The sequence below is a fragment of the Indicator indicator genome, chromosome 15 (assembly GCF_027791375.1).
Source record: "Indicator indicator isolate 239-I01 chromosome 15, UM_Iind_1.1, whole genome shotgun sequence".
In the NCBI taxonomy this organism is placed as follows: domain Eukaryota; kingdom Metazoa; phylum Chordata; class Aves; order Piciformes; family Indicatoridae; genus Indicator; species Indicator indicator.
The window spans coordinates 17424283-17449384 of record NC_072024.1 but is presented as its reverse complement, the minus strand read 5'-3'; the positions used below and the strand labels follow the sequence as shown (position 1 = coordinate 17449384).

General features: G+C 46.2%; 1 protein-coding gene across 1 annotated transcript; it reads left to right on the top strand.

Moving 5' to 3' along the window:
* Positions 1-25102, top strand: NT5DC2 (5'-nucleotidase domain containing 2). The gene is made up of 14 exons (XM_054387290.1): positions 1-268; positions 7678-7862; positions 8631-8705; positions 10523-10578; positions 12269-12362; positions 13989-14117; positions 17295-17355; positions 17964-18066; positions 18556-18657; positions 20421-20502; positions 23293-23379; positions 23844-23984; positions 24219-24283; positions 24766-25102. The coding sequence occupies exons 1-14, from the start codon at positions 1-3 to the stop codon at positions 25025-25027; spliced, it is 1710 nt and encodes a 569-aa protein (XP_054243265.1). The 3' UTR covers positions 25028-25102.

Here is a 25102-nt window from a genome sequence, read left to right as displayed (position 1 = left end):
ATGGCGGCACTGAGGAGGTGCAGCGGCGCGGCCCCCCGGCTCCTCGCCGTGGCCGTCTCCTGCCAAAGCTGCCGGCACAACGCCAGCCAGTGCCCCGGAGACGGCGGCCACGGGCAGCCCAGGGACCACCACCCGGCTGCCCCCGGTAGAGCCCGGCGCGGCGCCGAGCCTGGTCCCGCGGCGGGCAACCAGCCCCTCCCGCCCGAGGGAGCCGACACCAAGACCTACTTGTGGGCCAGGTACCACGAGATGAAAAAGCTGGTCTACGGTAAGGGCCGCCTTCGGGCGTGGGACTGCCACGTCCCGCCGCGCTTGGCCTTTTCACTTGTTTTTCCAGTCTTTGCATCTTTGTGCCTTTCCCCCTCAGCGCCGCACAGCTGAGGATGTGCCCATTCCTCTGCAGCTGCCAGGGTTAGAGACCTTCTCACTGGCAATGCCATCTGCACGTCTGCACTGCCCAGAGCCTTCTGGGATGATTTTATTTATGTTGGAATCTGGCCCTGGTCTTCTCCCCATCGTGGGTTTCCCTTTGTGAACATCCCTCGGCTGGGCTCAGCGTTTCAGGACACGCAGAGAGTGTGGGGTTCTTTACAACTGGTACAACTGACATGGATGTCATCATGGCAAATTTCTGAATGAAGGGTTTGTTGTATTTTTCTCTCATTTGCCGCTGGTTGGCATATGGAAGGGTGGTTAGACTGGGACAAATAGTCTTGTTGGCTGGTGTGGTGAGAGGAGGCCAGTGTCCAGCTTCTAACTCTCTACTGGTGCAAGGATGGAGAAGTCTGATGCTACAGTTGCCGGGTTGCCTCCTGATCCTGAGCTCGCTTTGTGTTGCACCTTCTACTTGTGTGTGCGTACATGTTTTTACACCTCTTACCAAGAAGTTACCTGGCTCCGTCAGGTACATTTGACATCTTGCTAAGTGAGGAAGAAACTCCTGCTACTTGCCGATTCTGTCCCTGCATAAAACAAGACTGTCTTTTTGGCAACAGCAATACTTTTAGGAGTATTCAATTCCGAAAAGTGTGAACGAATAGCTTTCAGGGCATAAGGGTGGGAACTTTTTCATGCTAGTTTATTCATACTTGGAATGCCGAAGGTAAGCATCGTAAAGAGCTAGGAAGTGTGACTTCGTGTCTGCTGTTGAATAGCTCTCCGTTAGCTTTTGTTTATCTAAGGGTTTGGAGAAGGACAGCAGTCAACCAGAAGCATCTGGAAGAATGGTCCCACTGTTCTGACACTGGCAAGTTTTCTTATTCCTCCCCTGCCTTCCAGTACATGAGATTTGACATAAAATCTGAAATCCTTCATGATTCACAAATGTAAAGGAATTGGCCTTTCATCTGTTGGGTGCCTGATGCATTACTGCTTTTGCAGGATGTGAGCTCCTTTGCCTGAGCTGCTGAAGGCAGTACAGGGTGCTGACAGAGGACTAGCTTCATGTTAGTCCCTGCTTCAAGACTGAGTTGTGGTTTTAGCCCTACCACTTGAAAGAAATTCCATCTTGGTGTTTGGACCTTAATATCCTCAAAGGAATTTTTTTCTTTTGCATGGTGGTTCTGCAGCAATAAATACAGATGCGTTAATAGACTGTTGCAGTCCCTTGGGAAATGCTGGATTTACTCTGTGACAGATTGTGAAGTTTGTATTCACATAGTTTGGCTTTGTGGGAACGCAAGAGATACTGGTGGAGATGGAGAGCTATCAGCAGGACTAAAAGCAAAATGAAGTTAGGTGAAGTAGCCCATATTTTACAGAATAAACTCTTTACAGATCATTGTTAGACATGTTTGTTTAAAGAATAGCTCCCCAACCCAAAATTTCAACTCTGCTGTTATTCAAGTCTTGTCAAGAAGAAGCATAATCAAAGTTGGTCCCAGGTGGTTTAAATTATTGTTGTGCAAAATGTGGCATGGGGTCTGTTCCTTTGTTCTTGATTACTGATGCAAAAATTAATCTCTGAGCTTGGGTTATGGATTTGAAAACATCGTTACATCTCCATACTCATCAGTGTTGTGTTTGAGAAGAATTCTGTGATGCCACCTTCTCTAAAACTCCACATTTGTCAGGTCCTTTTTCCTATATTGTCAGTTACTGCTGTTGGTTTTGGGTCAGGTCTCTGCAAGGAGCATCTATTGTGTGTTTTCAAACCATCTTGGGACCTGATTTATAGAGCAATATCACATTCTTGTGCAGAGGGGGTTCCAGTGATAAATGTTGACTGAGTTGGACAGGGCAGGATGTGTAGGACAAAAGCTTCTGTGCAGTAAGCCTCAGTGATGGTATGGGTTTGGTCACTACAGCCCAGGCATTGGAAACTGTGTAGAAATGTCTGGATTCTGCCAGGCTTGAGTGTGGTGGTACAGATGACAGCACAGCATCGCCACACAAAAGGTAAAAACCTCCCTGTAGCATTGAATCAAGAGAAGCCGTTCTCTTTTGCCACTTTGACTCATAACATTGAGAATTTGAGAGTATTACTTCCACTTTCTGTGTTGCTTTTTTTTTTCCCTCTGAAAAAAGGAAAATTATAATTGCATTTGTAAAAAAGGGATGGTGTTGAGCAAGACTCACTGTATTCTGGTTTGGTGACATGGTTTGGTGAAGTGTCAAGGAAGGCTGATATGCTTTCTCAATAAGCATTGTCTGAAGTTTTGCACTCTAGGAACCATCCAGTCCTGAAACTCAGTGGAGCTGGCAGGCAAGTGTAAGCAAGAGTGCATGTGGTTTCCTACATCTTTCGAACTTGTAAACATGGCTACAGTCAGTCAGCTTTCCTAAGGAACCTTGAAAGTAGCTACTGACTTCGTGCCTCTGCATGACCCATTTGAGGACAGCAAGAACATGGTTAGACATCGATAACACTGCAGGTGGCCCCTGCTCTTTCTAGTTTGTGTGGATCAGGAGATACCTTTGCATCTGAATAATGCAAGCTGCAGACAGGAACGTGTGCCTGTTACGTTTGGAAGTGGGAGAGCAGACACTTTTGTATGATCACTGCACTGGTGATCTTGGCTTGATGCAGAGCTGGTTTTTGCAGTCCAGCACATTTTGATTCCGCTTGTGTTGCTAATCTCAAGCAAGCATGAAGATTGAAGGCCTCACTCTTTGCCAAACCAGAAAATGAGCCTAGTACTCTGATAATGAATGCTCTGTGAGTCGGGGGGAATGCACCTTTCACAAGTTGGGGCATCTGCAAACTGAGCTGGGACTGGCAATGACCATTGACAGCCAGAGCTGGAAGTGTGGCCATTTAACCTCCCAGTTCTGCTTTCCTAAATGTCAACAATTCTTTTTTCTGCTGAGGAACTACTGTGGCAGTATTTGGCTAGGGCCTTTGTGTATGTAAAAAATGTATTTTTGGAATGAAACATTATTTTTAATGTTACTTTTGATTTGTGAAGATTTCATTGGTGAGAAATTCCAACGTGTTTAGGCATAATGGCATAAATTCAAGACTGTGCTCCAGAGTAATTTTCAGCACTCTTTTAACGTGGTTCCTCTGTCATTTAATGTTCTTTGAATAATACTTCTCTCTCCCTGCCTTCTTGGTAGAGACATCTACTGTGGCTGGTTGGAGTGATTTGCAGGAAATGGTACAAAACAGCACTTCAAAAGGGTAAAAAGGTCCTTGGAAGGGAGGAAAACTGGCTGTTTGTCTTCAGAAAGCAAGTTGTGTGAGCAAAGGAAACTTTTTGATTCCTGAGCTACGTGGAGGATGGTGGCCATCTGCCTTTCAGTGTCATTCCTTTCCAGACTAGTCTTAACAAAGAAATCAGCACAGATGTCTGCTGTGTTGGACCTCTGGGAGTACAAAGGGTGTGAGAAATCTGTGTGAGTTGCCTTTTTTTTTGTATTATTCTTCTTTAACATGAGTGATCTGAGGCTGAGAGAAAAGGAGCATTTCCTGCATGATGCCATTGGTACCCCCGGGAGTTCAGCGAAGCACTGGACGTGCTTGGCACCTCCTGAACAGAGCGTTTTTCACATCAGAGGGGGCCATATGGTGACTTGGCCTCTCTGGCTGTTGCTCCTACTTAATTACCTGCTTTTGTTTCCATCCCTGCTGTCTTGTTGGGAACTGAGAATTATTGCTTTCTAACAGTGTGGGCTATTGCCTGGGAAGAGGCACTTGTGCTGTCATGAAGGTGCTTGGATTTAAGCAGCTGTCCAGGACCTCGTACTGGTAAAATGAAGGAGGTGCTGTGTGTCTACCTTGCATCTACACCCAGGTGCAAAAAATACATGAGATCAAACATGCTTTCTTGTGGTCTGCCTTTGTTGCTGAGTTTCATCATGCACCACGGATATGCAGACACTTCCCTTAAAAAATGTCAGAGTTGCAAACTGGAGCAAATTGTGCAACCATGCAGATTCCAGGGGTTTGTAACTACTGCAAGAGCCGATTTTTTGGTTTTTTCCCCCTCAGATATACACACACTGGTTCTCCCTTAGATCATACTTCCTGGGTGAAGTGCTGAGTAGACAGTGACTAAGTGTGATATTGTCTGCCTTTCCAGTTAGATCCCAGATGGGATTATTGTGCTTTTTTTAATAACTAAAACAGGGTTTAATTTTTTTCCCCTTGCTGTAATTTATCATGTCTGTCCAGCAATCTGTTTCAGACGTAAAGCAAAAGCTATAATCCTTGGAAAACGGCATCTCCATGGGCTTCTGGAGGGTGTCATCTGTTTGTTTTCACTGGAGGATCACCACACAAACTGAGGCAAAGATCTCTGGCAGATTACGTGCTGAATGTCAGGAGACCAGCAGTGCCCAAGTCTGCAGCCCAGGACTTGACTAAGCACTCTGGATTTGCAATCACCCAGGTGATTATCTTTGACAAAAGACAACAACCAAACACACACAAAAAAAACCCAAACCAAGTTAAAATCAACCAGACTTCTTGAAACCTGGCACAGTAAGCCAGGCATGTTTGGGCTGTCCTCTTGAAACTGACCTTGCACATGCTCCAAGCTTCTGTTTCTTTCCTGTAGTTGTTTGAACCTATATAGAGACAGTGTGAGCTTAAAGAGGAGATAGACACCTACCACTCCACTGAGGAGGATGCTGCAAGTGCAGGTTTATCTATACTGAGCTAGAAGTGCAACCTGAGTTTGTGGACTGAAACTCAGAGCTTTTCATTCTCCTTAGGAGATGAGTGGCTTTGGAACTCCTATACATTTAAGAGGGAGGACAACAGCCCGTGAAGAGCAAGCTGTCAGCAAGGTGCTGTGAGATGGTTTGGTGGTGATGATGTGACAGGAAACACAGAAAGGAGATGTGTGGTGCTCCAGGAAGCATGTGTAGGGAACCCTTCGTGTGTGAGGCGGTGGTTACAAAAGGTTTTCGGTTAGCATCTATATCTTTTTTTTGCCCTTAGGACTTAACAGAGAGCATGTTGTGTTAGCAACAAAATATCTGAGTGGGGTAAAATGATCTGGGCAGGAGGCTGTCAGAGAACAGCAGAGGGGCTCTGTACGTTTGAGGCTGGCAGGCAGGAGTATGACTTCATCCAGTGTGTCTAAATATACTTCCTAAATCATACTGTGGCATAGTTGCTGCTTATGCTTCTGATCAGAGATAAGGCTCGCTTCATGCGGTTGGTGAATCTCAGACTAGCCTTGCCTGACATAATCTGCTTTTCCTGACTGTGTTTGTACAGAAGTTGTGGCTGGGGAATGTTGTTGAGTCCAGATGGGTCTCATGGATTCTATGAAAGAGGAGATGGAGTTCAGGCACTGTGTATTGTGCACTGTGCCCAAGGTATCAAAATGTGTTGTCATAGAGCTGTTAGCAAATGATGAATATTGGAAGAGCTTAACCTCTGTGTTGAAGCAATGAAGAAGAGGAGAGCACTGCATATTTGCACTGTGATGTGATTGGAGTTGTGTCATTTTCCTTGTGAGGAAGAAAAATAACACCCTACAAATCCCAGTGTAAGCTTAGGAAAAGATATTCCCACAAGTTATCTGGAGGTGAGGACAGGAAGTGGAGCTCTGTTTGTTTATGGTGCAAAGAGCATTTATGATGTAAGGATGAAAGTTGTGATCATCTGAGTCCTGTTTACATTTCCCATCTTTTAAAATCCCAGTGGAAAGTACTCTTGAGTCTACTCTCTTCAGCCTCTTCCAGGAATTTTGCCACCAACAGAGTCACTGAAAGAGAGCTCTGTTCCTTCTGAGTAGCCAGTAAGTCAGCCTTCCTGCCTTAAAATATTGCTTTCTTTTCTAGCCATTCCTCTCTAGCTGATCTGGTGAATTGTATTTGAAGGCTACAGGAAAGTGAGTTAGGAGAGAGGGATGGGTATGCTTTTGTGATGTATCTGTCCTCTGAAAAAAATATTCTGATATATCTGAGTTCTGTTTCTTTGGTCCTCTCTTTGGATTGGTGCTCACAAATGTACTTTGGACTTTTACCTAAACTCTGTAATCATTCCAGACAAAATCTTTATTGGGAATGACTGGTATCTCTTTCTAATAATGTTTTTTTGTTGTTGTTCTAGATTCACGTGAAAGTTGGTTTTATAGCAAGGAAGAACCAGCACAGAGGTTCTTGCTGAAAGTTAATGCAGGAAGGGAAAAAACGTCCTAACTGCTGATGCTGTGTAGGATCTGGAAAATGCCTGCACTTTTCCTGTCCTTCAAAGAGAAAGTTACCCATCTTTGGGGAGGGAGGAAACATCTCCTTCCCCTCTCTGTCCCTCGGCATGGATGTGGCTTGGCAGCCTGCTATTTTCATTGCTCTTTCTCATCCTTCAGTGGACAGCTCTTGCGGTGCGGGAGGCCTGGGGAGAGCCTGCTCCTGTCCCTCCTCCTGTTATAGTGCAGCTTTAGCTCTCCATGCTCTAGGCTAGCTCTGAACAAGGATGTACAGGTAGTTTGGCTGCTAGGTCACTTAGCCCCCCTTTTCCCAGCAGTCTGGGGAACAAGGTGTTTTTCACAAGCACCCTGGAACCCTGTTTTGAAGTGACAAACCACGCTGCAAGGACTGAGCTGTTTCCACAGCTGTTTATCAGAGGAAAGCAGATAACTTGTTGCTCTCAGCAGTGTGCTCCAAGAGCTTAGCTTAATGTGTTTTTTTTACATTTTCTTGGGTTTTGTACCAAACCTTATTTTATCTTGCCCACTAAAGAGTTTTAAAAGCCCTAGTGGTACTGCAAGATTGCTCTGTGAAGTCTGTCTGCTTCTGTGAGAAACAAAAACTGCTAAGAGGGAAACCTCAAAGTTTCTAATTTGAAACAATCAAAATTTCTCAAAGAGAAGAGTCGGCCTCTTTGTCTGGCTCAAGTTTTAAGTGAGTAGTGCTTGTCTTTCTGGTAATATACTGCAGCTACCTTTCATGTTGGTGAGCGTGCTGAAACTGCAGCTGCTGTGAGCTAGAAATTTGACACTTGAGAATCTCGGGTCTGCTTTGCTTCATGTAGGCCAGAGACATTGTTTTGTGGCTTCCTGACACAAAAGGTCAGCCTTACTGTGACAGTGGTTAGCATCACCACCAGACACAGACAGAGGTTTCACAGTGTGTTTTTTCACGGGGAGTACTGAGTGAGTTAACAGCAGCAGCCTGCAGCAGCAGCAGTGTGCTTCCAGCTGCTGTCAGGTCCAGGGTAAAAAGTTGACATTCCAGTGATCCTCTCAGTTTTTCTAACCTCTCCTCTTTCTCTTCTCTTAGATCTCCTTCCACCAGGAGTCTGCAATCTCCTCAACCCAGCTGCTATCTATGCTAACAACGAGATCAGCCTGGGAGATGTTGAGATCTATGGCTTTGACTATGATTACACATTAGCTCAATATTCTAATTTACTACACTCTATGATTTTCAACACTGCCAGAGACATCCTAATAGAACAATTCAAGGTAATGATGTGCTAAGTATTCCCACTCGATTAAGCTCACTGCTGTCTTTGGTTCGAACACCCTAGATGTGCTTGCAAAATGCCACGTTGTATACATGTTAATTACTTGTTTTATTATTGGGGTAAATGTTGTGTTTCACAGTTTTTGAAGAAAGTTTTCCTTGGAGATAATTTACCATGCTCTACATTCCTGAGGTTTTATAAATATGGAGCAGGAACAGTACCCAAAGAGGTCTGATCTGTTTTACTATGGAAATACCAGGGTCAGAATTGCTGGTTGGAGGCACACATGGTGGATACACATGGACCACAGCCCAACAAGGGACTTGACATGTGCAGGTCACTGTGGATGTCCCTCTGTAGCACACCCAGTAGTATTTTGTTACAGTCACCTGTAGCCCTTTCTGCAGTGGGTGACTGCTCTGTGCCTTTTCTTCTTGTAACATCTTTGTTTTCAGAGAGGCTCAGCGGTGCCAAACATATGCATTGAATGGAGCTCACTAGAAGTGTCCTCATTGCCTGAGTGGATCTGTTAGGCTTTCACAAGTGTCCTGAGAGAAGCTAGTTGGGAGAATCCTGATTCTTTATGTCTTTCTCCCATTCATCCACTGTCTCTGTTGAAGGGACAAACTGAAGTGCACCTGTTCCTTGATCAGTTTATGCCTGGAGCGAGAGGAGTAGTAGGAGTAAACCAAATCAGGTGGTGAAGTAATTTTGTTGGTAATCCCAGGCTTATATCTCTTAATGTTGCTGCTGTTTGTCTTCCCAGTATCCAGAAGGGCTTGGGAAGTATGACTACATTCCAGGGTTTGCCATACGTGGACTTCATTATGATGTACAAAAGGTAAAGCTGTACAAAGTTCAGGCTTCTGGGCTTTGTCTTCCCTTGCATTCTGTTTTTAATGGAAATACTTTGTCATCACTTGCAATAACATTGATCACCACACTGTCAGTGCTGTGCTTTTCACTGTGTGGGTTCCTCTTGCTTACAGACCTTCCAAGGGAAAGATGTCTCAGAAGACATAGCCACATAGCCTCTAGCAGAAAGGGATGTTAGCAAAGACCTCTGGTAAACAGCCTTGACAATGTATGTCAGTTAATTCCACAAGTTAATTAATAGAAAACTCAGCTTCTTTGTGTGATTGTTTCCGTCTTCCAGGAAATTTAAACAACAAACCTCAATCCTGCATCTACAAGTGCTTGCCAGGAGCAGAGGCACTGTGTCTTACTCTAATAATAGAAATGACTTGTCAAGAGAATGCTTTAGGAAGCCTTCCCCACCCCCCACTCCCAATAATAGGGCTGCCTGGAAAAAGGTCCAAGCTACTTGAGATGCATACTTCTTAGGAGCACAGGCAAGCAAAGGGCAAGCATTAGCTTTAACCCTTTTCAGTGCTTTGGGTTGGTACCCTGAAGGCATGATGCCCAGCCAGGCAGTCAGGTGGGAGCACAGCAGAGAGAGTTCACTGTTGCAGCTCTTCTTAGGTTGAGCTTCAGTCAGGGAAGTGGGCAGTACAGGCTGGAGTGTGTGTGGGAAAAAAATAGCACAAAGACAAAAACGACAGAGAATTTTCCTGTGTCTTTTGTCCTGGCTGCAGTGACAGCTTGGCAGCAGACCGCTTATGCCTCTGACTTTACAAAGTACGCAGCAGATCTGTGAGAAACTTCAGTTTCTTTTTCTGTTTAAATCTCTGGCTAGTATACCAGAGAAACAGCAGTGATTAGCTCAGCTGAGCAAAGCACCTCTGAGTGAGCAGAAGATGAGAACTCTCTTTTCTCAGGATCAGTTTGCAAAACACATGAAAAACTGGATAGTGCCTGTCTAAAGCTTCCACATATTTGCCTGCACTGCTCACAGACTTGTGGGAGGTCTGGCCACGGTATTACAAGCTATGCTGATATCCTGATAAAAGAAGGTGCCTGAAGGTCATGAATGCTCTGTGGAATCAATTACTTTGCTCTACAGTACAAATAAGTTTGATACTATGTTGTTATTCAAATTGCAAAGTGAGTGTCAGGCTACTTTCTGTGCCCAGAGAACTTGTGTTACAGCTGATGGAGGGAGGAGAAGGGATGACTCACGAATAGGGGAGTCTGATAACAAAAAATGCTGAGAAGGGTCTAATGTTACCAGCTTGCTTCTGAACACCTTTGCATAAGGTCTATTGGGGATGGGGGGAAGTGGTGGAGGGGAGAGCTCTTGTGTGAAGAAAATGACTGGACACAGCTACACTCTAGACCAAAACTTGCCTACTTAGTTCTGCTGAAGATAAATGTGACAAGAAATCTTTTCTGCACACAAAGCTCCTTTGGAATGTGTGTGCTTTTGGACAGGAGATAAGAAGAGACTGAGACACAGAAACATTGTTCTCTCAGTTTTTTTGACTGCATCCCTGTCCACAAACTTAGGTGTTTAACAGACAGTGGTGTTGCAGCTCACAGGAAGATGGGCTTGTGCCAGAGAGGCCAGTAAGAAGTCACAGTATGAATAAGGGTGTGTAAAAGTGACTGGAGAGGAAGTGCAGCTTAAAGCACATAGATGTGAGATGGTTATATGATTTTTTTTTAATTATTTTCTAAATGTGATGTGTGTAAAAGTTGGAACTCAAATAAGTGTAAACCTACCCAGTCCTAACTGTAAATCTCTCTCCTTTATCACAGAGCCTTCTCATGAAGATTGATGCTTTCCATTATGTCCAGCTGGGGACAGCATATAGGTCTGTCAGCTCTGAAAATAATTTTCTAAGTGCCCATATATTCAAAGATGGATTACTAAATCTGGGTATATGTTCATGCCATTTGTTGTTTGTTTGTTTGTTTGTTTGTTTGTTTGTTTTTCCCTGAGTACAGTTTCATCTGGCTTATCCTGTCTGTACTTGCTTCAAATGCTTACCTGGCATGTAATTGCAGGGAGTTAATTTTGTCAAGCGTTTCAAGCCAAGTGTGGGTGGCAGGACCTGGAGCTTTTTTGTAGTGGTTAATAGCACATCTGGTCACGTACTCTGCGTAATGTCTGCAGCCACAGCATGCCTGGATTAACTTCTGTGAGCAAGCAGTGCAACTAGGAAAGCACTTCTCTGTATGTGGTCCACATTCAGGCCTGTCTCCCCCAGACAGGAGTGTATCCCAGCAGTGGTCTGCTATGCCTTGCTGCAAAGCTAAGAGGAGAGTGGTCTGGATGTGTGAATAAGATCAAAAAGCAGTGCAGACATGTCAATACAATAATGATGAATCAGAATCTGAGCAAAATTTAAGACCTAGGTTGTCCTATTTTTCCTTCTCTTCAGTTGTTCTCCAGGGAGAGCTGTGCTGTGGAACAGTGCAGCGCAAACTTTTCTCCAAAAAGTTGTGAAACGGGGAGAAAACTGTGCCCCAAAGTGGTGTGGCATTGGTGTGTAACAAGTAGCAATTCATAGATACTGGTAGCAAAGCTCCTGTGAAGCTGTGTTGTATTTCCTGAGCGTGGAAGCCAGTGTTGTGCTTTTTTTTCTTGAACTCTGTCCTTTTGCTGTTGAGCTTCAGTTTCAGTAAACACTCTAAGAATATTAAGAAGGGAGTTTCATAACCAGAGAGAACTGGCTTTTTTGAGTACTAGCTTTTGGCAGGGGGTAGGAAGGAGGGTTTGGTACTGCCCCACAATTCACTTCAGCTTCATGAAGAGATTTTTACCTAAAACACAGTTAAACTTCCCCCCCTCCCATCTTATCCCTTTGTAATTATCCTTCCTGAAGTGTTATTTCCCCCAACCGTCCTTAGCTTTCAAGCACATCTGGGGCAACTTCTAACTTCTCAGATGGGTACTGTAATTGAATGGGCAAGGAGAAAGGGAAGGGGGATGACTGCTTGTGGAAACAGCCATAAAAACTCTGTAGGAGGCAAAACCTGCAGCAGTCAAGTAACCTGATGTTCAGAAAGGGGACAGCTCAGCCATACCTGTGATTGTGGGGTGTGGGGGGAAACAGCCATCTCTGTGGAATGGGCTTAGCAAAGAACTGGGTTTGCTTAGGGAAACCAAATAGGAAGGAAAACCTCCTTTTCAGAAAGCTTTTTTCCTACACCTCTGCATTTAACTGTGGTGTGCCTTGTGGAAACAACCTCTCCAACACTACAGTCACCCAGTGCTGGCAAAGTCAGGTCATGGGGCAGTCCTGTCGGCAGATTGACAGCATACAGAGGGAGGTCTGTGAACTCTCTGATGGAATGTGGTTAAAGCCCCTCAGTTAACCTGAAGAAGCAAATGAGGTATCTGGAAAATGTCTCTGTAACGCTTTCATGTGAATCTTAAGAAACCCTGGAGCTGTCAGCCTCTCTGGATGTCTCTTCTGGTGTGAGTTTTAGAAGTTTCTGCACTTGGTAGCTGTGTGCATACTGGTGGCTATTGACAAACTATTTCTGTTTTGTGTCTAGAGGGCTCAAACCAGTGCCTGATGAAGAAGTGATCGAACTCTATGGTGGTACCCAGCACATCCCCCTGTACCAGATGAGTGACTTCTATGGCAAGGTACTGTAAGCCCTTTACAGCTGTGATGCAGCAGCCCTTTCAACAGCTAGGAAAACAGTGAATTGTGTGAGCATGTAAATGACCCCAGCTTCCCTTGGACTCCAAAAGGCTCAGTCCCCAGTGAGTTGCAGTGTGTGTTTTTGTTCTAGTGGGAATTTGCCCCAGAGGTTATTTAGCAGTTTAGCATGTGAAAGCCATCTGTGAAGCTTTCCTAAACACCAGGGCTATTGGCCTGGGGCTGAATGGCTCTGGACACTGATAGGGAGATGTTCCTTGCTTGTTTTTTGGCCAAATCTAGCTCTGCAGCTACCAGGGCAGCCTCCAGTGATGGTGTTTGCAGTGAGCTGTGCAGGAGGGAGTGAGTATAGCAGCAGGGTGCTTGTAATGTCTTTCTCTCTTTGGTTTTGGGGAACGCTTTTTTCTTCATGAAAGGGATCCCCCCTTCAGACCTATTCTGTGGATATTATTCATAGGGTCAGCATCTCTTGAGTGTCAGGGCTTTTTTTCTGTAGGCAGAAAAACTTACAGTCACCATCAAGGACTGAAATTCTGTCCGTAGGAGCTGTAGAAATCCTTTGATTGCCTGAGCCAGAGGAAGTTAGGAGAAATTTATCTTCATTAAGTGCCTAGTGTGGTACAGTGGGCAAGTGGGGCCATTCACACCCCTTTCCCCCCAGAGCAACTTTGTTTAGTGCCCTTTGTTAGTTCAGGAGAAGGGCTGGCTTCCTCTGGTAATACCCCTTTGAATCTGCTGTACCAAGTCTCCAGCAAGGTCACTTTTGATTTCTCACTCTCTCTAGGGAACAATTAATCTGAGTGGCTACTTTCTGGATAAGTATATTCTCTGTTTACAGCTCAGTGTTGTCTCCAGCTTTGAAATAGGATGTTTCTGTTTCAGATTTGATACCAGTCTGCAAACTGCACTCGATTAGCCTCTCTCTGTGCAGCTATCCTCACGCTTGGCAAACCTGAGATGATTTCACCTTTTTTTAAACATAATTGTAAATATGAAATCTGCTTTGGTTTGGGGCTCATGCAAAGTGCCTTTCTGTGCTGCTTTGTCCATACAAGCTGTTCTCTTTTTCTCCTGTAGTTCAGTACAGAAAAATTGGATGTTACCTTTGGCCACAGAAGTAGGAATGGCAGCTTGCTCTTTGCAAAGAGGTGAATCTCCTCTCCTAATTGTGTAATGAAATAATAGGTGGATCCCAAAGAGCACAGAAGTTTATGCAGCCTCAATGCAGTATGGTTAGAGCAGCCTTAGTGCCCGTATGTCCATTGTCACAGCCTGGTTTAGATGAGCAAAGGGGCACCTGCAACGAGGACCATGGCTGCTTCTGTAGCAGAGCACTGTGTGTTGGCATCTGTGGTGATGCCAAGTGGGAAGCACAGGGCATAGGGTTGAAATAAAAGTTAGTGTCTAGAACTGACTCTCTGCTTCCCCCACTTTCACCCCATGGTGTTAATGATGCTGGGTTTGTTTAATGATTTCAGAGAAGCTTCTCTTTGTCAAGTGTTAGGTTAGTGCTTTGGTTGAGAAGAGAAGGCTGCTTGCTGAGTGGCTGGGACCTTCCATATTAGTGTTTTTCTTTTTGTTTAATGTCTCTCTTATTTTTTGCTTTCCAGGGTCCATCACTTAAGCAGTTCATGGACATTTTTTCTCTTCCTGAAATGACACTGCTCTCTTCAGTCATTGATTACTTCATAACTCATGGCATTGAGTTTGACCAGGTGCATCTTTACAAGGATATATCTGTAAGTAAAAGGTCAGCTGCCCCATAGCTCATACTGCATCAGAATTGTGAACTCTTTGACTTGCTAGCACCAGTGAGCTCTGCAGGACCCAAATCCAAGGGGTGTTAGTGAGTAGCCTAATGTGACAGCACTGCTGCCTCTTGAAAGTGTTACCAGGGAATACTCAAAGCTGTGTTTTCAGAAGATGTTAGAGTTTTGTCTGTACCACTGAGCTGGTGTCAGTCTACATTATCTCTTGCAGGGGTGCTTAGTCTGGTTGGGTGAAGGTCCTCCTGTGTGTGGGAAATACATCACAAAGCTTGTGTGAATGTTTGCTGCTTCTGCAGACTATCAAGCTCTATGTTTTCGTGTTAGTACCTCATTTTCCAAGGAGGCTTGGTCTAATCATGTACCAAACAGTTTGCTTTATACATTGTGAAACACCTGCCCTTGCCTACTCTTGAGAATCCACCCCTTCCCTTTGCAGCTACAGAGCAGTGTGATCCTTCTGGGATGTTTTCCAGTGGGTGGCTAACTTTCAAGAGCCACTTACTCCAAGGTGTTAACTGTGCCCACCAGCTTAACTTGTGACATTTGGAAGGGCTGCTTGGGATTATCAACATTGTTAGGGGGTTACTATCTGACTTCTTAGTTAATGCTGTAGGCAAGATGGAAGTGCTTGAAATTGCCGAGTGATTTCTGTTGACAGAGGACGTATCTTCCTTGCTAGCCAAGCCTTATTGCATGCCTTTTGCCATGAAGAGAGGGGGTTTTGATTTGTATCTTGTGGGGATGTTATGCTCATCCACTGGTAGCAGCTCATAGCTGTGCTGTTCAGTCATCTGGTGAGGAAAATGGAGCTGCTTCGTTCATGATAAGGATCCACGCCGTCAGCTTTGCTGCAGCCAAGGCTTACAGCTTACGTTCTGCCTCTCTGTTCCTGCTTGATAAGAGCCTGCCCAGCCAGCTTCCCACAACGCCTTAGCATGGTTGTAGGCTGTAGGCTGTTATCACTCTTGGGGTGAGGAAAATGAGAAGAGTGGGTGCAGCTGACTCCTGAGGCCTTTTGTCTATAGAGTGTCTTCTGAACCTTATTTTGGGGTCAAAATGGATGTGTTCCTAACTGAAACCTTGAGAGCAAGTGGGTGGTTGATACAGCCTAATACGTGCTTGGTACAGGGTAAAGGATGTGCTCAAGGCCCAACACCTCTGAGTGCCAGTCCTGCCATTTGTCTTTGCATCCTTTGCTGAGGGATGTGGCCATTCCTGAGGAGGTAGGCAGAGAAGAGATCACCAACAGAAAATCCATCCCAGTGCCTGAAATCTATACTGAAAAGCTGGGGACTGCTCTGTGCTCTCACCAGAAGAGTTCTTACTCTTTTCTGTACAATGAGGAAAAAGATCCTTCTGTGCCTACACAGACAGGTGTCTGAGGGGACTTGCATAGCCCCAAACTGTCCTTACAATAGAGGCTGACAGTGGGCTAAGACATGCCTAAACCTGACACTCTTCTGTAATTCTTAGTGGTGATCTTGAATTGCAGCACTGTGTGTTTGGAAGCAGGCTGAATGCTACCGACGCTGCACTGAGTCAAAAGGGTAGATCCTGAGGCTGTGGTAATGGCTGAAGCAGGACCAAGCAGTCCTGTCACACCAGTTTGATCACTTTACAGTTGTGAGTAAGAATGTACAGTTTGCCTTGCTTTCCTCTGGAGGAGTTTTTGAGCTCTGTTTGATACCTCCCCAGGCTACCAAGATTTTGCCTGCAGGAATCTTACAGTTCTCGAGGAGTCTTTGGAGTTGGATTGGGTTTTGTTTGGTGATATTTTTTTTTTTTAATTCTTTTGTTCCTCTTGCTTTTTGAGGGGCAGAACTTTAGGGAAAGAGCACACTGGAATCTCTTTCTGCTCTGCAGAGATGGTTTTGACACAAATCCAAGGCATTGCTTTTGTTGCCAGTGCTGGTCAAGAGAAAGTTGTTTTCTTGTTAACGCTCTTGCTTTTGGTTCAGTTTCTTTCCAATAAGACAGTCTCTTGGTGAATGGGATGTGACCTCTGCATTCTTACCATTCAAATCCATATGGTGGGAAGAGACTCCTAAAACTGTCTTGAAGAGATAAGGCCTCCTCCATCACAGTCACCTATCTAAGCTGTATCTTCTGACGCCCTCCCAGCTTTGAAGGACCTTATTTTCAGGGTGATGAGCAGGTATCATCAGCACTGCTGTGAGACCAAGGGACTGTGTTGTGTTGTCTGCAGGTGTCACTACGGCAATGTGGAAGTCCAGGCTGAAAGGGCAGCTCCCAAAGGAGCACATGTTGTATAATGAGGATTTAAGGGTCCTGAAGAAGGGCAGCATTTGCTTACCTGTCTGAATTTTCAGGGATGGAAAAAGTACCAGGACAACAAGCATTTGAATCTGCAAACACTGCAAAATCTGGTGCTGCCCTGGAATTGATTTTGTGTATCTGGCACATCTCACTGGATTGAGACTTGGGAAGAATCTCAGTTGGGTGTGTCCTACAATGTGTTGCATCTTGGCCTCTGGCCTGGAAAACAGAAGATACTTGGATGCCCCTGACAAAATCTGTTTTAACTTGCCTTCCTCCTGAAAAATGGGGATCTCTGTTTTGGCAAAACCCCTCACCCTCCCAGCAGAAGCTTCTGCTCTGTCTGTGCCCACTGGCCATTGGGGGCTGGGAGCTGTAGCCCTCCTTGGCTCACAGGGACTGTTTTGGAATTGCAGTTGCTCACCACTGCTGCTGTTTGCCTTGGCCAAATTCCCCTCCTTTGGGCCACATTTGCCAGAGCTTCCACAGGCATAGGGAGGAAGAAAATCCAGCTAGTGTCTGGGCCAGTACATGGTTTTGGAGTTCCACAGTCTTGATTGCTTTGGTGACAGTGTTAAAATGTGCTGGTTTCCAGGGGCAAGAAGGAAGTTGTGCTTTCATGGATAAGTTTTGAGGTTTTTCCCCTTGTACTGCATCAGGTGAGCTAGCCACTCTATTCTTTTTGGCATTTTGGCAAGCCTCCCTGTACAAGATCCTCTGCTTAGCCTTATTGTGGCTTTTGTTCATTCATCAAGAGGAGGGGATGCATCGTTACTGCATTGGTCCTTGGTGGTGACAAGAGGTTTGCATGCTGAGGAACAGAAATGACATACGTAAACCTGAAGCTCTTTTCCCTGTCCTTTTCTTTAGGATGCTATTAGAGATGTACATGTGAAAGGAGTGATGTACAAATGGATTGAAAAAGATCTGGGTGAGTTAAATAGAGCTCTGGTGCCAAATCCATTTTCTCATGCCTCGTGCTTCGTGGCATTCTTTGTAAGGTGACTGTGTAGGCCCTACTCACAGTCACAGGCATCAGGGTGACAGAACTTAATGAAATACTTGATTGTGGCATGCCTAAAGGCAGTTGAAAGTGGCATTAAGAACCAAGTGGTGTTTGCCTGCCTCAGTGCTTGTGTTTATGTTTTCCTTCAGCTTGTAAAAGAGGGATGATGGTCCTTGGTGTGATGGGAACATGCAAAGGCACCATCTGGGAAGGCTTCCTGCTCGCTCAGGGGAAAGCAAGCTCCTGGTAGCAATATGGCCTGAAGTTGGCTGTGCCTGTACCTTGTGGCAGTTTAATACCAACTTTTTTTTTTTTTTGCCAGCCTTCTCAGTTCCTCAGTCTTTCTCTTCTCTAGAGGGGATTGATGAGGATAAGAAAGGCCATTTTATCACCATGGTGCTTCACTTCCTGCCTACCTGAGGTGAATCTAACTCAGGCCTTTTGCATCTCTAGGGGTATAAGAGTTAGGTTTGGTTTTGCATGACTTATGCCAAAATCTTTTGCTTGATGATGTCTGTTTTATTTTGATACAGAACAGTATATTCTTCATGGGGATGAAATCTATGCTGTGCTAAACCGCCTGGTGAACCACAAGAAGAAACTCTTCCTCATTACAAACAGTCCCTTTAGCTTTGTGTGAGTACTGTTATTGCACAGCCATGAGTCAGCACAGCACAGCAGATGCTGTGCAGGGCAATCTCTTCTGTGAGCATCTGAAAGTTGTCTGCTAGAGGGTTTTGTGGCAATAGTCCCAAGAGTGCTCTCCAGGAACTGGTTGTGGTGAACGTTGCACACCACAGCTCCTCCACAGCACTGACTCTCAGTTTTTAAACACGATATGAGGCTGTGGCTGGCCAGGGTACAAAGCTGCCACTTTGCATTAGCTTTAGCAGCTTTTGCTGCATCACATTCTCTGGACTTCCCATGGTACAGGAGGAAGTGTGGGACAGCTTGAACAGTCAAAGTGCTACAGCAATGAGGCTTCCTTGGGGGATCCACAAACCCCTGTGTTTCTCCTCTGTTAGAGAAATGAGAGAAAATTTAGGACAGACTGGTGTAAAGGTGCAGTGTTGGGTAAGAAAAAGAATGCTGGCTGTGTTAACTTTTCTGTTCCTTTGCCCTTAGGGACAAGGGAATGAAGCACATGGTTGGCAAGAACTGGCGGGACCTCTTCGACATGGTCATCGTGCAAGCCGACAAGCCCAACTTCTTCACTGACCGCCGCAAGTACGTGTCCTCAGGCCACGCTGGCTGCTGCTGGTGGGCCTGGGGGCTTGGGCCCCTTCCCTGGAGCAGATGGCTTCTTTTACCTTCCACAAGACTAGTGATTTTCTAAGCATAATTTAGGTCCAGTAAGCATTCCTCTCGGATGCCCTCTGAGGCTGTGAAAGCTGACCAGTCTGGGAATAAGCAGATGGAATGGGTAGTGCCAAGCAGAAAGCACATTTCTAAAATTAGCTCTTAAGCCTCATCAGTTTTGTTGTGATCTGAGCTAAACTTAGATTTTTTTTTTTAGAGGTAAGAATATACTTAAGTCTTCAGAAAGAAAAGAGTGGAATGGTGTGCATGAGAGCTGTCCATTTCTTGGCTCTGGGTCTTGAGCGTTTGCCAATATCTTTCCTTTTCCTGTTCCCCACAGCAAATATGCCTGTGGTTTGAGGTTTTTTTGTGTTTTCTTTCTTTTTCTTTTCATTTCTTCTTCTTTTTTTTTTTTTTTTTTTTTTTTTTACTGGATACATACATTTTTGTAATTGGCAGCTCTGGAAGCCTTTGTATCTGGCAGCTGAGTTTTGTGGTCAGGAGCTGCCAAAGGACTAGCTGCTAGGCAAGCTGCTGTCCTTGCTTTGCTCTTTGTATTGCTGGCTTTGGGAACTTGTCTACTTTATTGCGTCAGCTTCTGACTGACCAGGAATTGCTGCCCTTAAGGAGAGGTCTACTCTTTCCTCTTCATGTATTTTCTTGCCCTGTTTCCCAGGCCATTAGCATAAATGGAGTAAACCTCTGAAATGGCTTCATAAGAACTTGTAAAGGTTCTCTTCATGGGTGAAATGTCTTACAGATGTAGCCTGGAGCTATAACGATCTGGCCCTCTAGGAGATAAAAGCTTATGGCTGCATGATGTCTAAGGTCCACTCATGTGGTGGGCCAGTTGGAATGACAAGGAACATGCATCCAGAGTGAGGGGAACCTCCTGATGGTGAGCTGCAGTGCACTGTGGAGTGTTTTCTCTGAGGAAAAGCAAGTGTGCACTGGAGACCACTTGTGACTGAGAAGCCTCATGTGCGGGAGGCTGTAGAGTTCATGGTGAGAGGCTGGATTCCTTCTGCCCCAAGACAGCTCAGGATCATGCAGTACTTCTGCATGAGACTATACTTTACTTCATACCAAGGCTTTTGACCATGGAGCTCATGGTTTAGAACTTCTATCCCAAGTGGGAGCAATGTTCCCATCAAACATGGGGGCTCATGGGGGTTATGTAAATGAAGCCTTGTTTTGCTTCTTCTGCCCAAGTGGGAGGTAACAAGAAAGCCCTCAGGAACAAGAGGAGCCACCTCAGATCAGTTGCCAATACCAGTATGGAGCCTGTTTTCCATCTCTCTGCAGACTGCTTTATCTTATTAAGATATTCCACGGTGCTGAGGTGTAGCCAGAGTGGACACAAAGTATTTTACGGCAAAGCCTTCTTGGCCTTCACATTTCAGAAAGAGTCTCTTCTTTATTTTTTTTTCTCTCTTCCCTATATCTGAGAAGCAAGAAGAGTGGTTAGGGATATTGGCATGAGATGGCCATTGGAAGCACCTTGGAAAGGTATTTCCCTCTTACACTTTTTCTTCCCCTGAGAAAATAGTGCAGAAGGTCACTTCTCACACAGAGCTTTGATTATGAGCTGTTACATAAGTAAATAAGTTTTCAGATTGAACTGTTGTGGTTGCTGGGTAACAATCACCAGAAATCAAAAGAAGTTGAGGTCTCCCCCTTTTTTCTTCTAGACCTTTTCGAAAACTGGATGATAATGGCTCCCTGCAGTGGGACAAAATAAACCAACTGGAGAAAGGAAAGATCTACAAAGAGGTAAAGTGAATGGGTGCATAAAGGGTCTGAAATGCTGGGGACTTAAAGGGCACCTGAAGTTTTGGAACTAACTGGAAAAACCTGGAAATCACTGGAAAACAGGAAAATCTGCTTAGGGTAGAGGAAAGTGATGAGTTCTTCTGTAGGTCCCTTGTGGATGTTTGATCTTTGAAAAATGAAAAACGGAAGTCCTTGAAAAGAACACCTGTGATAGCAGGGAGCTCTGCTCTGACATTCTTCACCATGGCTGATAGTGCACTTTTCCCTTAGCTCCTCTGATGTCCTGGACCTGAAACACTTACTTGGAGAGGCTCCCAAGAGTGTTCAGGGTAAGAAGGCAAAGGCCTCTGCAATCTGACCTGTATGCAAAGATTTTCCACACCTCACGCCATAAGGTTGGAAAAGGTGGATTTGTGGAAGGGGAATAGAGAAACAAGGGTGATTATTTAGGGTACAAAGCCTGGCTCCCATCAGTCTCCCCTTCCTGAAGCATGCCCAGAGGATGGGCTGTGGCTCTGGTGAACTCACTGCCTTGGGGTGTTGTATTACAGCTGGTCAGTCCCTTGGGAACAAGTGGCCTCTGGCTTTAGGACGGTTTGTTCTGCCTTGTGAACTGTCCAATCCCACGGGAAAAAACTGTTAGTCAGATCATGGTAAAGTAGCTGGGACCTGACCTGTGGTAGAAAAGTAGGTCATGTCCTTGAGTAGTGCTATTGGGAAGCTTCTGGCCTGTCCAGTGGGTCTATCAGAGCACTCTGATAGCATCCAGTCCTCTGCCAAAAGCTGGGAGCTGGGAACATGCAAGTAGAGCTCATGCAAGATCTCTCTCCCATAGGGAAACTTTCTCATTGGGTTAGCAGCTTCCTCAGGAGAAAATGTGCACCTCATCCATGAGCGTTACTGCTGAATGAAATCCTGCTCTTGACCACCTACATCTTGTGGCCACAAGTTGCTCCCTCAAGTGAATGGTGCACTGAGGAAGGGAGGAAGGAAGGAGGGGTAGGATTTTGGGCTACTCCAGTTCTCCCCCACCACAATATTCATGTGACTGCATCAAGGTTGTTGCCTAACTGTGGTTCTTGGGATGTGAGAGAGTCCATCCTGTCCTCAGCACATTTTGTTTCTTGGAGTGCCACAATGTGCTGCTTTCTGGGGAGTGTTAGTGGTCGTGGACCTTGCTGTGCTGGTGATGTTGCCAGAGGCCTCTGAGCTGACTTGCTCCTGTCCTCTAAAGCAGAGCTGTTTGGTTGCTGTGCTGTGGGTATCTCATGTGAATGGGACCTCAGGGATTGGTGTTTAGCACTGGGGACTGGAAAGCTCAAGTGATGGCCCTCTAATTGCTCCTCTCTAATAGACGTGGTGTTTTCCATTTGTGGCACTTATGTACTCCCATCCCTCCCCTAGTCTGCAATCTCAGAAGGGGAGGAGGACAGCCAGCTCGTGGAGGTCATCTAACAGGTCTGTGGTTCAGTGGAGGGCCAAATACAAGTTTCCTAGTTGTCAGGAGCAGTGCTGTTTGAACTGACTGGAGCACTGCAGAAGGACCATCCACCTTCCAAGGCTGTGGTCCATTTCCCTGCTTTGCCAGTGCCTTCCTTAGCAACACCAGTGTGAGCAGCAGCAATGTCATGTCCAAGACAAGCAGACACCTGCCTGGCTCTGTTTTCCTGTGCTGTTCAAGGTCTGCATAGCTCCACTGATGCTGCACCAGCAGAAGGCCCAACACTCTGGTTCCAGACCCCCTTTGCGCTGCATACGGCATGTTGCCACTGGCCAAGTGCAGGGCCAAAAGCTGCTGTGGGAGCTGGCTTGTGCCTGGGGGCTCCCTGTCCAGGCTGGTGCTGTTGGATAGGCATGGTGGCTCTTGCTTTGCCCTGGCACTGGAGGCTGGCTTGCATGTTTGCATTGATTGCTTGTGCTGGCACAGTCTTGTCTGCTGGCCTTGATGGGGCCTTTTTCTTCCCTAGTAGGTTTTGTTTCCGTTGTGACTCATGTGGAAAACTTGTGTGGAGATGGACAGGGGGTCCCTGAAGTCTCCTCTGTGTGCAGGCAGATGTTTGGGCAGCCTTGAAAGCTGCTCTGTGTTTTAGCTGGTGCTTTGGGGTTTGGTTTGTTTTACTTAGCAGTGAATCTGCCTGAGCTGCTTGACTTTTTGGCTTGGTTAAGCCAGTCCTGCGAACGCATGGGTGTGGTTAATCTTTTGGGTTGGGATGTTGGTCAGTAATGTGAAGAAAGCTTCAAGTGCTCCTGACTCCAAAAGATGTTGCATGATGTTGCTCACCTTACCCTGTGAGTGAAATCACTATCACCTAAGCCCAAGAATTTCCAAACCCAGAACACCAGGGGTTCTTTTGGTCTATCACTCAAGCTTTCTAATTTAGGTGTGTCTCACTTTTGGCCCCTAAACTGTCTTCTTTTATTGCCTCTTTAGTCAATGTAGTCTTCCTGACTTGCTGTGTCCTAGAACACAAAACTTCCCCTGAAGTCTTTTGGGTTTAGAAGAGTTTCTGCCTTTTTTTCTGTAGCCTAAGAAAAGCAGAGAGATGTAGAGGTGGGTTGTCACATGGGAAGAAAGTGAAGTAAGTTAAGAAGGGATGGAAACTTCTGGGTTTGGATGGTGGGGGAGCAAGCAACTTAACATCTCATGAGAGTGCTCGCATCCATATGTCATAAGGTGACATGTCCAGTTGCAGTGACAGCATTGCTGAGGTGGCTGCCCAGTGCCATGCAGTGAGGTTGGAGGTGTCTGGTCTATAACCATGTTCCTTTCTGTGCTCCTTTCACTTGCAGGGTAACCTCTTTGATTTTCTGAGGCTGACAGGCTGGCGTGGGTCCAAAGTGCTCTACTTTGGTGACCATCTCTACAGCGACCTTGCGGTAAGTGAAGAGGTATCTGCTCTCCTAGGAGGTGGGAGCAAGCCTGCATGACTGCTGTGGTTGGAGCTGTGTTGGACTGTAAGATGGGGTCCTGCTCTGGGTGCTCAGGTTTCTGGTATGCTGTGGTGGGTGCTCTACAGGCTGCAGCTTTCAGGGCACACACAGGACACAAGCACCCCCACTCTTCTGTCACACAGAATCAAGCAGTGGAGAAAGGGCTCCTGAAGTCCTTGTAGAGAACATCAGCTGGTCTGTGAACTTGAGAGCAGCTTGTGAGAATCCCACATTTCTAGGTGCTGCTAGGCTGGGAGGTGGGTGTTACTGGCATGCCCTGCCATGGGCTGTGGATGCCTGTCCCCTGAGAGTCTATAATGGGAACAGACTGCTCTTCTAGGAAATGGGCTTGTGTTTGGCTTTCCATCTTTATGTTGCATTCTTGGTTGTTTTTCCTGCCTGACCTCTAGGACCTCATGCTGCGTCATGGCTGGAGGACTGGAGCCATTGTTCCGGAACTGGAGACCGAGATTCGGATCATCAACACAGAGCAGTACATGCACTCCCTGACCTGGCAGCAGGCTCTGACGGGGCTGCTGGAGAGAATGCAGGTAAGCAGCTCCTGTCTGAGCAGGACCAGCGATAGGCTGCCTTCTCAGTCTGCAGTTTGGGCTTAGCATGGGAATTGGGGATGTATTGCCTTGCCTGTCTCCTCAAAAAACATCCCATCTTCCTCCTGGTGCAGGGGACTCATGGGTTTGTGAGTTACAGTGGAAAGTGGAGGGAGCTGAGGTGTGGTCTGCAGGACTGATGTAATGTGGTGCTTTCTGCTGTTGTTTTTGCAGATGTATCAGGATGCAGAGTCGAAGCAAGTGTTGTTGGAGTGGATGAAAGAACGTCAGGAGATCAGGTGAGCATTGTCCTCCTTGCTCATGAGGTCTCTCAGGGGCTCCTAGGCCTACATTGGGTCTGTTTTGTAACTTGTTTTGGGGACAGTGGTGCTGCAGCTGCTGGCCTGTCGTCCTCCCTGATTTCCCATGTCTGGGGGTGGAGGAAGCAGCAGTGCAGTCCTGCAGCCTGGAGGTTCAGAAGGCAGGGTGTGAAAGGGGAGGAGGTGTCACCCTGTGCTGAGGAGAGGAGTTGATGGGCTGTCTGTCCACTGCTGGTGGGTCCCTGCCCATGACAGGTACAATAACCAGTAAGAGTGCAGTGAACATTTGTCACAGTCTGACTGCCCTGTGGCTAGTCTGCATCACAGGCTGGGTGGGAAGATACTTGGGGTGATCCCAGAAGATGTTTTGGGAATGAAGTGGCTCAGGGCTAAGGGATGGGAGTGAGAAGAACCTATGACCACAGCCTTTTATCTACAGAGCACCATCTCTTTCCTCTTAGGTCACTGACAAAGAACCTGTTCAACCCCCAGTTTGGGAGCATCTTCCGCACCTTCCACAACCCCACATACTTCTCCCGCCGGCTGGTGAGGTTCTCTGATATCTACATGGCCTCCATCAGCTGCCTGCTGAACTACGATGTGAATTTCACCTTCTACCCCCGGCGCACCCCTCTGCAGCACGAGGCTCCACTCTGGATGGATCAGCTCTGCACAGGCTGCATGAAAACCCCCTTCCTGGAGGAGATGGTGCACATCCGGTGAGGGGCCAGGTACTGCAGGCACCAACACAGTGCCAGGCTGGACGTGGGGCTGGGCTGTGCGGCCAGCAGCACCTCT